This window comes from Alternaria postmessia, assembly GCF_024291825.1.
Source record: "Alternaria postmessia strain BMP 2775 chromosome Unknown scaffold_44, whole genome shotgun sequence".
Lineage (NCBI taxonomy): Eukaryota > Fungi > Ascomycota > Dothideomycetes > Pleosporales > Pleosporaceae > Alternaria > Alternaria postmessia.
Genome location: NW_026260117.1, coordinates 60,272 through 74,178, shown reverse-complemented (window position 1 = coordinate 74,178; position 13,907 = coordinate 60,272). Strand labels below are relative to the sequence as shown.

Below are 13,907 nucleotides of genomic sequence, written 5' to 3'. Positions count from 1 at the left end.
GAAAACGGAGAATACGATGCGGCGGCGGCAGGGAGAGAGATGGCTAAGACGGGGAGGACTGCTGGTGGAATGGGGTATGGAATGGTGGGGGGAGCGGCTGGGACGGGCTATGGAGCTGGATGATAGGGGTGATGGTCTTGGGTGTGGTGCAGTGGGAGGTGAGACAACTATGGGAGATGTGACAAAGCGATATTGCTGGAGTACGGAGTGTTTTGCGGCGCTAGAGGGTGAGGAAGCAGGGTGTTGATATAAACGTTATGAAAGGCAGGAATAACGAAATCTTCTGAGTTCAGATGTACGATGGAGCTCGTTTCTTATGGGTTGAACCCGAAAACTAACCTAGAAGGTATCCACTCAATGTTCCACTTACAGGAGCTCAAACGTAGCAACACATAATGAGCATCTTCATGGTCTTGTAGGGCTCGCCACTGGAGCTCAGGCGGCGCTTACCCCAGTTTATCGGCTGCATTAGCGCCCTTTTTCGTCCCGCGTGGACCCTTGCTTGCGCGGAGTTAATACGATGTGTGGGTCCCCTTTGGCGGGACACAAGTGAGGCTGAACGGCTTGCTTACTTTCTTTTTGTTGCCCGCCAGCTGTTCACGCTTCTTTACTCCACTCCTACCGGTCAGCCCGCCGGTCATCTTGGGAACTACTGCAGCTGTGTGTTTTGCTGGCGATTAGGCAGCAGAAAGGAAGAATAATAATCCGGAAGAGCTGCGAACACGGCCGTTGTGATTACGTGGACCGTCGCACGTATCGATAAAGGCAACAACACGAACATACTACGGAGTACTCCTTGCGATATCACGAGGGGGTCAGACCCAGAGGGCAGTTTACAGCATGGCATCGCGACTGGCTTTCATGGACCTTTCGGTCGATATCAAGACGTTGATCGTCCAGCATGTAAGTGTTTGGGTTGATGGGCGGTTGGTTCGCGAGGCTGGCGGAGGGGTCGCGCCGTGGGGTAGATGAGCATGAGGACCTTCTGGCATACCTCTCGAATGGGTGTTTTGGCGTATTCGGACGACTCGAACGTGTCCTGAATTGATCTCCGGGGCGAGGTTTATAGCTGTAAGAGAAGCACAGCTGACACTATAATCTCCAGATCAACCGCCCAACCGACCTCAAGAACGTCTGCCTCACCTGCAAGCAACTCCACGAGATCGCCGTTCGTCAACTCTACTACGAAGTGACCCTCGATGTCGGTTCATCCCACGACACCCGCCTCGCAGCTTTCCTCAACCCTAAGAACATCGGCCTACAACATGTCCGGAAACTGGACCTCTACCTTGCGGACGTCCTAGATAAATGCAATCAGCAGCAACAAGCCAACTTTGCTATCCGCATGATCTTGGAACTGCTTCCAGAAAACCAGCTAGAGAAGTTCTCGTGGCATCCGTGGTCTCCGTTTTCGGGTGACAACCTGGTGTTACTGTACAGGAAACAGAAGCGCATGCGATGGCTGGAGAGCATTTCGCTCGACCGCAACGTTCTTCCCGAACTCCAGAAGCTGCCGAACATTGAGGGGTGCTTCAAGGAAGTACGCAAGCTTGGATTGTACCCAGATTCACGGGAGGTGCTAGACTTTTGTCACTTCTTGCTGAAGAACGTGGCTGGTCGCAAACTGGAGAAGATTACGCTGCATGCGAGCTTCGATGAGATGGATCCGACCGTCACGACGCGCGAACTAAACGATACCGTCAATGAGCCTGGACTCATAACCTCGACCATGTTCAGCCACATGCAGCCGTTCGCGAAGTGCACTCCAATCGCACTTAACGAAATCACGCTGCAGAAGCTACATTTGCGCTACGCAGCAGAGACATACTGCAAGTTAATTGACTTCCAGTCCATCAAGAGCATCCGCATCTTTGGCTGCTCCGGTGCTGACGCTCTCTTCGCCGAACTCAGCAAGAGCACAAAGCTCCCTGATAAGCTAGAAACCCTCGAGTTCAAACACGACGACAACGCCGAGAATGACGGTCTAGGGGCTATCGACGGATTCCTTTGCCTCGTCTCAGGCATCAAGACCCTCACCCTCGACCTCACGTACGTCAAAGCGCTACCGGCCGCCGCAGGTATCGTGCGCCACAGCAAGACACTAAAGAGCCTCAACGTCCACGCGAGCACCGGCCCAGACATGTGCGACGAAGAACTCATCTACGACTACGCCTCGTTTTCTTCCATTTGCAAAGAATGCACCCTCCTCGAACAAATCTCCGTCGCCTTCCCCAGCGTCAGCGTCATCCGCAGTAAAAACGATAGTTTTGTCAACTTTGAGAACTGTCTAGGTGATCTACCACAATTAGCAACTTTGAACATCACTACCTGGCCTACCAATAGTCCTTCATCGGCTAAGCTGCCACGTAAGATTTACGAACATTTGCTTGCTGGGTTGGCACAGCAGGGATTTGAGAGGAGCGCAAGTAATTCGAAGGAGAAGAGCAGGAGTAGTAAGTTGGGCATTATTGCGTTCGGGTCGAGTGATAAGGTTTATGATCGGGAGGATAGTGAGAACCAGATCAGTACGTGTTCACCTGTTTTCTCTCCTCCCTCCCCTTTCCCCCAACCTCATAACATGACTCTTGCTAACCTATCTCAATCATTTAGTCTTTGTCAAAGGCCGCCAAATCGATCCCCTAGGCAATGAGACTTCAACGGCGGTACAAATCGGATGGTGTTTGCGCAAATTCGTCGATGCAGGATCCAAGTCTGATATCTTGGATTTCTCGCTGAGTAGGAGTTCGAGGCCACCGAGTAGAAGCGAGCCAGGGAGTGATGATAGTGATCTCTGACAGGTACGGTTGGAGTGGTAGGGCATGGAAGAGGTATCAGCAAGTATTGGTTGGCAGCTTGCGCTTCGGTTCTCAACCTACAGGGGTATGTCGTAGTGATATTGACCGAGGGCTGGAATGGGCTGAACAGGTCACGACCAGCATTTATACCAATTTGAAGAGTTCAGCGGGCGTTGGCATCTACAATACATTCTTTGCGACATGAAGTTTTGCGACCAAATTGGTATGAAGAATACGTCCACGATATGGCCTGTCAGACCCACGCGACTCAAGCAGACCAGGAACACGGGTTCCCGCTCGGAGTATACTCCTTTGGACAAGATCGACGTCGCTAGAAGATCATACGAGATGCGTCATTGATGGACATATAAATCGGGACGCGACAACGTCTAGCACCGCGTCTCCATCCAAGTAGGAATAAGTACTACGTTGAGCGGAGTGACGTGCGAAAATGTTTTCGTCCTTGCGGATGCCATGGCGGATCGCTCCTGCCTAACATCATCTGTAGCTTGAAACAACTGCCAAATTTTCATGTCGCTGAGCACACAATGTCTAGCAACGTCAACTCGACTCTGGATTGTTAACAGGCCAATTGTTATCCGTCTCTTGCTACCGAAACCCGTATACGCGTCTACCCAGGCTCAGATCATCTCCCCGGCCCTGTATCTGATCGCATCGGTAATTGCCGCGTGTGATCGGACCGCGAAACTTATATGCAAGTAAGCCCTCTAGACTCGAGAAACTCTGAGATCTGTCACTGGCTGTCAGGCAGGAATGCGCCTCGTCGGACGAAATACATCTGGACCCTACCTTGCAGACGTTTCTTTATCCGGAAGCTAACGGGACATCAGCCAACGTCCTTCCCTCGTCGCGGTAGAACTGCGGCTACGCCATGACTTCTTCTCCGCATGCGTCGCAGTATGCTGCACCACCAGACGGCCAGGACCCGCATAATTACACGCCCTTGTATCCCAACGGGCAGGTTCTGGACGGTCAGGCACCACCGCGCATCGCTTACCCGCAAGAAGCCGCCTACCCGAAGCTCGAGAATATCAACGAGGTGCTCCAGGCGCAACAGGCTCTCCAAGCGAATCATGTCCTGAATCCTCCGCTGCCCCAACAATCAAAGCCGAACCGCCTGCGCAAAGCCTGCGATTCATGCAGCATACGCAAGGTCAAGGTAACTGCTTTGTTCTAGCACTGTAGTCGGCAACACTGACCTCGGTAGTGCGATGAATCGGGGCCGCCGTGTAGAGCTTGCCTAGCTCTAGAAATCCCGTGTACTTTTGAGCGCCCGAGCCGACGACGCGGTCCGCCTAACAGACATGCCGAAGCGATCAAGAAGCGAAGGATTGGCGATGTAGACTCTGGCTCGTCGAATCCGCAGTCTCCTACCAATGCCGCCCATGCGCTGGCCCAGCTGCAGTCGTCGCATCCGACCCAGCTCTCTGCCGAAGAGATATGCGCCCTCCCCACACTCAACGCCCTCATCGACGATTTCTTCACATACATACACCCGCTATGTCCCTTTCCTCACGAGCCGTCGTTTCGCGAAGCGTGGGGCCAGAGGGAGGACTTGTCGAATCCCTCGTTCCTGGCGCTGCTGGCGTCCATGATCGCGGTCCTGGTCGCTTCCTTCCCTCGAAAACCACGCCTACACCTCAATACACAGACGCGACGCGAATACCCAAATCATCTCTCCTTGGTCGACAAGTGTAGAGATGTGTGCGCGCGGGCGCGCGGGCCGGGCTATCTTGATCGGCCGTCTTTGAATGTATACGACGCGTGTACCAGCTACTTCCTGGGCTTGACTGGAGCCTACGTATTCCAGTGGCGGCAACTACGACTTTATTTGGCCGAGTGCCTAACTATCATACGGTCATTGGGTCTCCATAAACACGAGGCTCAGGGTTATACCTATCTTGGTGGCATGCCGCATGCGTGGGGCTCGAATGGACCCAATTACGATGGCTCGAGAGAGTTCAAAGTAGACTATATCACCGAGGAGATTGGCCGACGTGTGTTCTGGACGGTGTTTGTGGGCGTGCGGTAGGTTCTTATAATACTTCTTCTTCAGGGTCGACAATGCTGACTTTGGCCAGAACCATACAACAACTAGGCGCTTCGTTCGGAGAGTTGATGATTCCGCCCGCGACACCTACCGAGCCCCTCCCACCACTGCCCCGCGAAGTCGACGACGTACACATCTTCCCAAACGAGATTCAACCACAGCGTGAAGGAGTCGTCTCCATGATCACTGGTTTCAACGTCAACGTGCGCATCTACCTCTCCTACTCATCGCTAGCAACGGCGGAGATGGCATTCGGCATAGACGAGATATTTGACTGGGACCGACAACAACAAATCTTCGCACAGAGCTTGCAGCGCTGCCGGCAGATTCTAGAGAGCCTCCCCGAAGTCCTCAAAGTGCAACCAAAATCCAGCAAAGACAGCGGTCTCGAACAACAAAAACCCTACTACCCGCCCATGCCAGAGTATTCCGGAATGCGAGATCCTACCTTGGACAGTTACCAAAAGACAGATAGCCACGACATGCGACGCTACGAAATTCAGAAAGCAAATATATACGCCAGCCACCTGTCTACTCGCTCACACCTCGTGGAAAAGTACTTTCTCCAACTAGACAAGTACCAGAGATCGGTGGGCCAGGCTCCTGCACAACCCAGCACCAACGCTCTCGCGGCAGGAATCGATAGGTTTGTATCCGGAACCACCACCGACGCGGAAGTCCTCGAAAAAGCAATGTCAGAAGAACGCGAACAAGTGGTCAAAGACCTCCTGGTAGTACTGGGCAGCATCGACATGGTCAACATGGAGCCAAACGGCGACTCCTTTGTAAGTCTATACGTTTACTTGCAGAATTCAGATTTCCTATATCAACCCTCAGACGACAATGAGTTCATTCTCTCCATGTCAACCCACGACTTCTTTCGCAGAAACACAATCAGTCCGATCGCAAGCTTACGGTTCTTCCCTGCGCAGACTCAGAAGATACGCAGTATTGCCAGTACCCTCTTGGAAGTCCCCAAAGAGCGGCGTGGCAGCGTTGCACTACAGCACCAAGACTACCTTTACAAGTTCCTCGATATATTGAGTAAATTGGAGAGGGTAAGTCCGGAGGGGAGTGAGCCGAATGGTGGAGGTGCGTTGGACGAAGAGAGTGAGTTGAGACTATGGGCGGACTTGAGGGACCATCAGTTGAGGTTTCAGGAACAAGGGGGCGTTTATGGGTTTTCGTAATAGACGGACGTATGAGCAGAGTTGGAAGGAGTCGCAGCGCAGAGCACCGAATCTATGTAAGATACTTGTTGGGAGGGTCGTTGGTGGGTTATCGTGATTGGGGTTAGGCATCGGAGTTTATGCGTTTAGTATTGCAGTCGATCAATTGCACAAGATAATCGCAAGTCACATCATCCGAGTTGACATAATGTCAGAACTGATCATGCATTATGAGTCTTCAACAGGTATACAGTAGTTGTACAAGCTCTTCCTCCACAAGACGTGTACACATACTCCAATCGCACGGCATCCCCAAGCCACGTCGTGTAACGCCCATTGCATGCAATCCCTCATGATATCCTATGTGTTCTTGCACTTCTTGCCCTTTTTCATAATGTTTCTTCTCATGATAGCAGGTATTCTTCACGGCACAGCACATCCTCGGATTCATTAATCCGCACCCTACACCCCCATTCTACGGCACAACAACAACTCCTATACTCCCCGCCTGACCCACAACGCTCCTCGCTACGCCCTCCAAACTCAGCCCACTCAACCTAGTCTCGCTATGCTTGATCTTCGCAATCTCATAGACATGCTTCAAAGACACCGTGCCCACGGTGCCCTTGACCGCGTTCCCCACAGTGGGACTACTCGTCGATGTCTTGCCCTTCTGCCCATCGTGGTTGTTCATGGGTCCGGGCACGTTACCAGCACCCCGGATCTTGTTCTTTTGGGGCGCGACGCCGGCAGCGGAGAGGAGCAGGGTTGCGGTGGGTGGTGTGCGCAATTGGAAGTGGAAGGAGCGGTCTGGGCGGACTGTTATGCGTGCGGGGATCGGGGTGCCGACTGTGTAGTGGGCGGTGCGGGCGTTGAATTCCTGGGGTGGGTTGTTAGGACATACATGTCGTGTAGGTGTGGTGGGTATGGAGGGTGAGCTATTGGAAATGGCATGTAGGCAAGGATGGGGCGTCATGAAGATTGAGTAGTTCATATCATAAGAACTTTATACTACTAATGGGACAGAGATTGTAGGTTTAGGGGATGCTGCATAGGGCATGCGACAGTTGGAGATGATGAACGTACTTTGCAGAAATCCATGCTCTTTACACCTTTGCTTCCTAGCGCTGGACCGACAGGCGGCGAGGGCGACGCTTGCCCTGCGCCTACAATCAGTTTGACGATTTGGTCTTTTGCTATTGCTTTTCGCGCCATGTTGTAAGTGGGGGTTTGGTTTGGTGATGGGGTGGGTGCGCTATGCTGGGGAATTTGCGGAGAGGGCTCGGAGGTGTCGGTCACAGGGTTTTCAGCGCAAAGTCGAGCGAAAGGATTGACGCGTTAAACGTATTTGGAGGGCAAGAGACGTATATTGCAGTAATAAAGATGCTATTTCCCAGTAAAAATGAATTTTCGGATGTTGGCAGAATGATGATGCTGCCTGCCTTTCCACGTGACGACGTGATGAAGCTAATAGTCGACGCGTCGCAATTCCGCCACCTACGAGCACTAATCAGCATTCCCACACTACACTCGCTCTCCTCCCAACTTCCACCATACCGACCGAACATAGGCAATAAAACTTCGGACGACACACCAGAAGTGCCAATTTCTCATGCATCGTCCGAAAACCCTCGCAGCCGGCGAGGCCACCCCTGCGAAGCCCGCGGCGCGTCTGTACGGTGGCACTCCGCAGTCAACCGACCGTCTCATCAAACCCTTTCGGTGTCCCGGCTCAGCAACAGTATCCAGTATTTCTACAAAACCTGCACGGAAGAGGAGGAAGGTCGATTACTCTGGTGCTGGCGGTGAAGATGGAGAGAGCGACAAGCCATATTCGAATGAAGACCGATTAGCTCTCGCCACTCGAGATGCAAACAGATTTCCCGTCTTCAAGCCAAAAGACAAAGAGACCGCATTCAGGACCAAGTTCATCGTACCTCTGGTCAACAAGGATGTGGGAGCCTATAATCCGAATCGACCAGCGCCACTGCTTGGTATGCGAACAGGAACCGTCTTTGTTGCGCGACCACTGCACGACCCTAGCGGAGAGTTTGCGATTGTACTCTACGACCCGACAGTCGACGACAAGCCAGTAGAGAAGGAAGAAGTGGAGCCAAAATTGAGCCAAACAGAGAAGCAGGAGATGGAAGCTCCGCTAGTGCACAAGAGTTTGGCTGAGATACTGGGGTTGAAGAAGAAGGTAGACAATGAACGGCCACGCGTGCCAGTCGTCATAGATCCAAGGCTTGCTAAAGTTCTTCGACCCCATCAAGTCGAAGGTGTAAAGTTCCTGTACCGCGCCACAACAGGTATGATCGATCCCAAGGCGAACGGATGTATCATGGCAGACGAGATGGGTCTCGGAAAGACGCTACAGTGCATCGCTCTCATGTGGACGCTGCTGAAACAGTCACCCGATGCTGGCAAGTCGACGATACAAAAGTGCGTCATCGCTTGTCCGTCGAGTTTAGTGAGGAATTGGGCGAACGAGCTTGTCAAATGGCTTGGAAAGGACGCTGTCACCCCCTTCGCCATTGACGGCAAGGCATCGAAAGAGGAGCTTATCCAGCAAATACGACAATGGTCGATCGCATCCGGACGCGCAGTTGTCAGACCTGTCCTCATTGTATCATACGAAACCCTGCGCCTCTACGCCGACGAGTTTGGACAAACACCTATCGGTTTGATGCTTTGTGATGAAGGGCATCGACTGAAGAACGGTGACAGTTTGACATTTACTGCGCTCAACAACTTGAACGTGCAGAGGCGAGTCATCCTATCGGGTACACCCATTCAAAACGATCTATCAGAGTACTTCGCTCTACTCAACTTTGCCAACCCAAACTACCTCGGGACACGTATGGAGTTCCGCAAGCAATACGAAATCCCCATTTTGAAAGGTCGCGATGCCAACGGTACAGACGAGGATGTCAAGAAGGGCACTGAACGGCTCAACGAGCTTCTTGGCTTGGTCAATAAGTTCATCATTCGGCGAACCAACGACATCCTCTCCAAATACCTGCCAGTCAAGTATGAGCACGTCGTATTCTGCAACCTCGCGCCTTTCCAGAAGGATCTATACAACCACTTCATCAAGTCACCCGACGTCCAGAGTCTCCTCCGTGGCAAAGGTTCACAGCCACTCAAAGTCATCGGCATGCTCAAGAAACTCTGCAACCACCCCGACCTTCTCAACCTTCCCGAAGACTTGCCCGGCTGCGAAGACAAGCTACCCGACGACTTCGTGCAAAAGGATGCGAGAGGCAGAGATCGCGAAGTCAAGGTCTGGTACTCTGGGAAGATGGCTGTCCTGGATCGTATGCTGGCTCGCATCCGCGCGGAGACAAACGACAAGATCGTGCTGATTTCTAACTACACGCAAACCCTCGACATCTTCGCCATGCTCTGTCGGTCCCGCGGCTACGGCTGTTTCCGCCTTGACGGCACAATGAATGTGTCTAAACGGCAAAAGCTCGTCGACAAATTCAACGATCCCGAGTCCCCCGAATTCGTCTTCCTCCTTTCCTCGAAAGCTGGTGGATGCGGTCTCAATCTCATCGGCGCTAATCGCCTTGTCCTCTTCGACCCAGATTGGAATCCAGCTGCTGATCAACAAGCACTCGCGCGTGTATGGCGTGACGGCCAAAAGAAGGATTGTTTCGTATACCGCTTCATCACCACAGGCACCATTGAAGAAAAGGTCTTCCAGCGCCAATCCCATAAACAGGCTTTATCGAACTGTGTCGTTGATTCTGCGGAAGATGTTGAGCGTCACTTCTCTCTCGACTCCCTTCGCGAACTCTTCCAGTATCGTGACAACACTACGAGCGATACGCACGATACTTTCAAGTGCAAGAGGTGTAGGAAGGAAGATGGAAAGCAGGTCATCAAGGCGCCGGCTATGTTGTATGGTGATACGAGTACGTGGAATCATTTTGTTAACGATGGGGAGACGGGGCCTTTGGGTAAGATTCAGGATTTGTTGCTTAGGCAGGAGACGGCGAACGATTTGAAGGATGTTAGTGCTGTGTTTCAGTATATCAGTCACTGAGTGGTGGAGGTTGTTTGCATTTTGTCTGCATGTTTTTTTTTAGCGTTCGGGGAGCGTGGCATCGCGAGAGGCGTTGTTGCTTGGTGTTTGATGATAATGAACATGACATCTTTATGTTAAGCTTGGAAGGGTCTGACATCATGTACGGAAGGTGCTGTTTGGTACCATGACCGTCTTATCGTTCGCTACCACGGTGCCTTTCTCCGGTACCTACAGAATGAGTGCTGATATAACATCTCGGCCTACGGTATATTAACAAACAGACACTGCTCGCATCCGACCGAGATGTTTGGTCTATTGTTATGAAAGCAAGGCCGAATGAGAGCCACCATGTTAGTCATACTTCCAGGATATGAGATGGCTATCACACCGATACGTACCATACTCCCACCATGCGCAAAACTCGGAGCAATTAGACTACCACTGGTACCGTTCCGTTACATGCTCACCTACCTTTACCAGTCCGTCACACGCGCACCCATATCAACACTGAAAACAGCTCCGCCATCACCATCATCTTGCTGCAAATCAAGGTCAAAAATATGAAGAATCCGTCCGAACACTATCGAGCGCGAGACCTACAAGGGTTTCGGCACCTGCGAATCTGAGAATTTCCATGTGCGAATACTTTTTGGCTCAGGTTCCAAAAGGTGGTCCCGAATGAACCATTCCGAGCACACTAGCGCCACTTGGTCTGAGCTTCAACATTTCGTAGACAGCTCCACCGTCCGTCACGACCTCCACACCACAAACTTCGCACACCCCAATATTCTCGACACGATACCTACCGAACCCTCGCGCACACCATACAGCATGGATTCGAAACGCCGCAAGACCGGCGATCAAGACATCAGCGCGCTAAGGCTTGCCTCGCGCCAGAAATACCTTGCCGAACGAGAAGCGCAACAACTCGCCCTACTTCGCCGCCAGGTTGCAGAGGAAGCAGAAGAGGAGGAGAGATTAGGGGACAAATTATCAGCAAGGGAACGTCAGGAGTTTAGAAACAACAGGAAAACTCTGGAGTTGGCCGAGGCGCGTAATGCTATCGATGATTCGGGAGAAGGCTACATACTGCCCGATGCGGACTATTCGAATAAGCATGAGGCTCTTACCAAACGACACAAAGACAAGGTCTATGAGAAGAGCGAGGTTCAACTATGGGAAGAGGAGCAGATGAAGAAGATCAAGAGTCAGCCTAAGCTCAAGGCATCGGATCGTGTTCAAGAGGAGGACTATGAGTACGTCTTCGACACATCCAACGAAGTACAGTTTCAGGTGGATGCCTCGACTCGTGTGGATGTGGACAAGCAGATGTTGCAGCGCCAGCTAGACGAAGCAGAGAAAAGGGCTTCTAGTATTGAGGACGTCCGACGAAGTTTGCCGGTCTACAAGTTCCGGGACGAACTACTCGCCGCCGTGGATCAGCATCAGGTTATCGTTGTCGTCGGTGAAACTGGATCCGGAAAGTCGACTCAAATCCCGCAATACGTCCATTCTGCTCTTGATTCGAGCGGTATGATTGCTGTCACACAACCACGACGAGTTGCGGCTATGAGCGTTGCCAAGCGTGTAGCAGAAGAGTTTGGCTGTAAGCTTGGGAACGAAGTGGGTTACAGCATTCGTTTCGAGGACAAGACTGGGCCGAAGACAAAGATCAAATTCGCCACAGACGGTGTATTGCTACAGGAGGCGAAGTCCGATCCGCTACTCTCCAACTACTCTTGCATCATGATCGACGAGGCCCACGAACGGTCCCTACAATCCGACTTGCTGCTGGTTCTCTGCAGGGAAGTTTGCCATGCTCGACCAGACTTCAAACTCCTCATCCTTAGTGCTACTATCAACGCTGCACACTTCTCACAGTACTTCCACAACTGTCCTATCTTCTCAATTCCTGGTCGAACCTTTCCTGTGGAGGTTTTGTATTCTAAAGCGCCAGAAGCAAACTATCTTGCAGCAAGCATCACGACTGTGATGCAGATACATATTTCTGCGGAGCCAAAAGGGGACATTTTAGTCTTCTTGACAGGTGAGGAAGAGATCCAAGCGGCTATGGAGAGCATAGAGGAAACGAAGAAAAAGCTTGGATCAAGGATCAGAGAGCTTGTTGTATGCCCTATCTACTCTGCCCTCCCGCAAGATCTACAACAAAAAGCATTCGAGCCAGCCCCTCCCAACGGACGCAAGGTCATCCTAGCTACCAACATCGCTGAGACGAGTGTTACCTTCGAAGGCGTGAGGCATGTTGTCGACACAGGCTACAGCAAAGAAAATACTTGGGACAGTGTTCGAGGATTGTCATCACTTGTCATAACACCGATCTCGCGTGCCAATGCAGACCAGAGAAAAGGAAGAGCGGGTCGTACGTCATCTGGCTGGTGCTATCGATTGTATACTCGCGCCGCCTACTACAATGAGTTACAGCCTGAAAACATACCTGAGATCCAACGTACGAACCTCGATGAGGTCGTGTTAAGCCTCAAGCAACTCGGGATCACTAACTTGCTTGAGTTTGAGTTCCTGGATAGCCCTTCGAGCACGTCGATGATCAAGTCTCTCGAGAACTTGTACGCCTTGGGAGCTTTGGACTCCACAGGAGCTTTAACTCGATTAGGTCGAAGAATGGCGGAGTTACCTTTGGATATCAAGTTATCGAAGGCTATCATTGAGTCCGAAAAGTACGGTTGTAGAGAGGAAATCCTCTCGATCGTTAGTATGACGGGAGAATCTGCGACCCTGTTCCTTCGACCCAAAGACAAGAAGGTTGCGGCTGACGCTGCACGCAAAAGGTTCACATCATTAGAAGGGGGTGACTTCATAACGTATCTCAACATCTGGAACGAATTCGTTGAAAGTGGTTACGACCCAGGGTGGGCACGTGAGAACTATCTTCAAGGAAGGGTTCTTACACGTGTGCGAGACGTTCGTGACCAATTGGAGCGACTGGCCGACCGCGTCGAGGTGCCGGAGTCATCATGTGGTACCGATCATATCGCCATTCGAAAGTGCCTTACCGCCGCGTTCTTCACAAATGCAGCGAGGCTGCAGAGAGATGGGCAGACCTACCGTGTCCTGGCAAACAGCGGTTTGACCGTCCACATTCACCCCTCCTCTCCCCTCAACGAAAGCCGACCGAAGTGGTGCATATTCGCTTCTCTGCAGGCAACCTCGAAAGAGTGGATGATGACCTGTGCACCTATAGAGCCAGATTGGCTGGTCGAGGTAGCACCTCACATGCACACCGAGAGCTCAATTTCCAAGCTCGGCGACAACAAGAAGATGCCAAAGGTGCTGCAGGAGAGGTCGAAGACCAGCGCTGGTCACAACACGACGATCAAGAGTGGGATGCCCACGGGTCAGAAGTAGGTCATGGTAGCGGAATTTACTCTCTCTCTCTTTCCTTGTTCTTGGAATTGAGGAATCCTGGGGTTATGTCGTCGGCCGACACGTATAAGGTTTGGGGCAGAGTGATGTCTATTACCCTTGGTATGCGTTAGACATAGTGATAGTGTAGCAGTTCTTACAGAGCTCACGTCTTGTAGGAGTCAGGGTTGGGCGTTTTGGAAGGAAAAAAAGGTCACAATGTTCGATATGATACCCGATCTCATGTTTTATCTTCATCAGGCGTTTTCGAGTCTTTGCGTAGTATGATAGAATGGAAAACGTCGAGTCAAAACACACAATTTCACATATTCCGTTGCCTATATTGCTAGCTAAGTATTGCACTATCTCCTACATTCATCGCTCTTTATCGTAAAACTCTCCCTAATCTGACCGCCATGTATGTACTACACTATATCCCATCCCTGAAACACACACTT

The 13,907-nt window shown here is 51.6% G+C and overlaps 4 protein-coding genes across 4 annotated transcripts; 3 read left to right on the top strand and 1 right to left on the bottom strand.

Moving 5' to 3' along the window:
- Positions 1-840: 840 nt before the first annotated feature.
- J4E82_006991 (uncharacterized protein) lies at positions 841-6,056 on the top strand (the record flags this gene model as incomplete). The annotated part of the gene is made up of 6 exons (XM_051733240.1): positions 841-903; positions 1,106-2,525; positions 2,611-2,663; positions 3,673-3,975; positions 4,024-4,844; positions 4,898-6,056. 6 exons carry the CDS (start codon positions 841-843, stop codon positions 6,054-6,056), a joined length of 3,819 nt encoding a protein of 1,272 aa, XP_051586985.1.
- A 454-nt stretch (positions 6,057-6,510) lies between these two features.
- J4E82_006990 (uncharacterized protein) lies at positions 6,511-7,250 on the bottom strand (the record flags this gene model as incomplete). Its single annotated transcript, XM_051733239.1, has 2 exons — positions 6,511-6,915; positions 7,122-7,250. The coding sequence occupies 2 exons, from the start codon at positions 7,248-7,250 to the stop codon at positions 6,511-6,513; spliced, it is 534 nt and encodes a 177-aa protein (XP_051586984.1).
- Positions 7,251-7,647: 397 nt separating this feature from the next.
- Positions 7,648-10,086, top strand: RHP54 (DNA repair protein rhp54; the record flags this gene model as incomplete). The annotated part of the gene is made up of 1 exon (XM_051733238.1): positions 7,648-10,086. The coding sequence occupies one exon, from the start codon at positions 7,648-7,650 to the stop codon at positions 10,084-10,086; it is 2,439 nt and encodes an 812-aa protein (XP_051586983.1).
- Positions 10,087-10,899: 813 nt separating this feature from the next.
- J4E82_006988 (uncharacterized protein) lies at positions 10,900-13,452 on the top strand (the record flags this gene model as incomplete). Its single annotated transcript, XM_051733237.1, has 1 exon — positions 10,900-13,452. The coding sequence occupies one exon, from the start codon at positions 10,900-10,902 to the stop codon at positions 13,450-13,452; it is 2,553 nt and encodes an 850-aa protein (XP_051586982.1).
- Between the last annotated feature and the right edge of the window lie 455 nt (positions 13,453-13,907).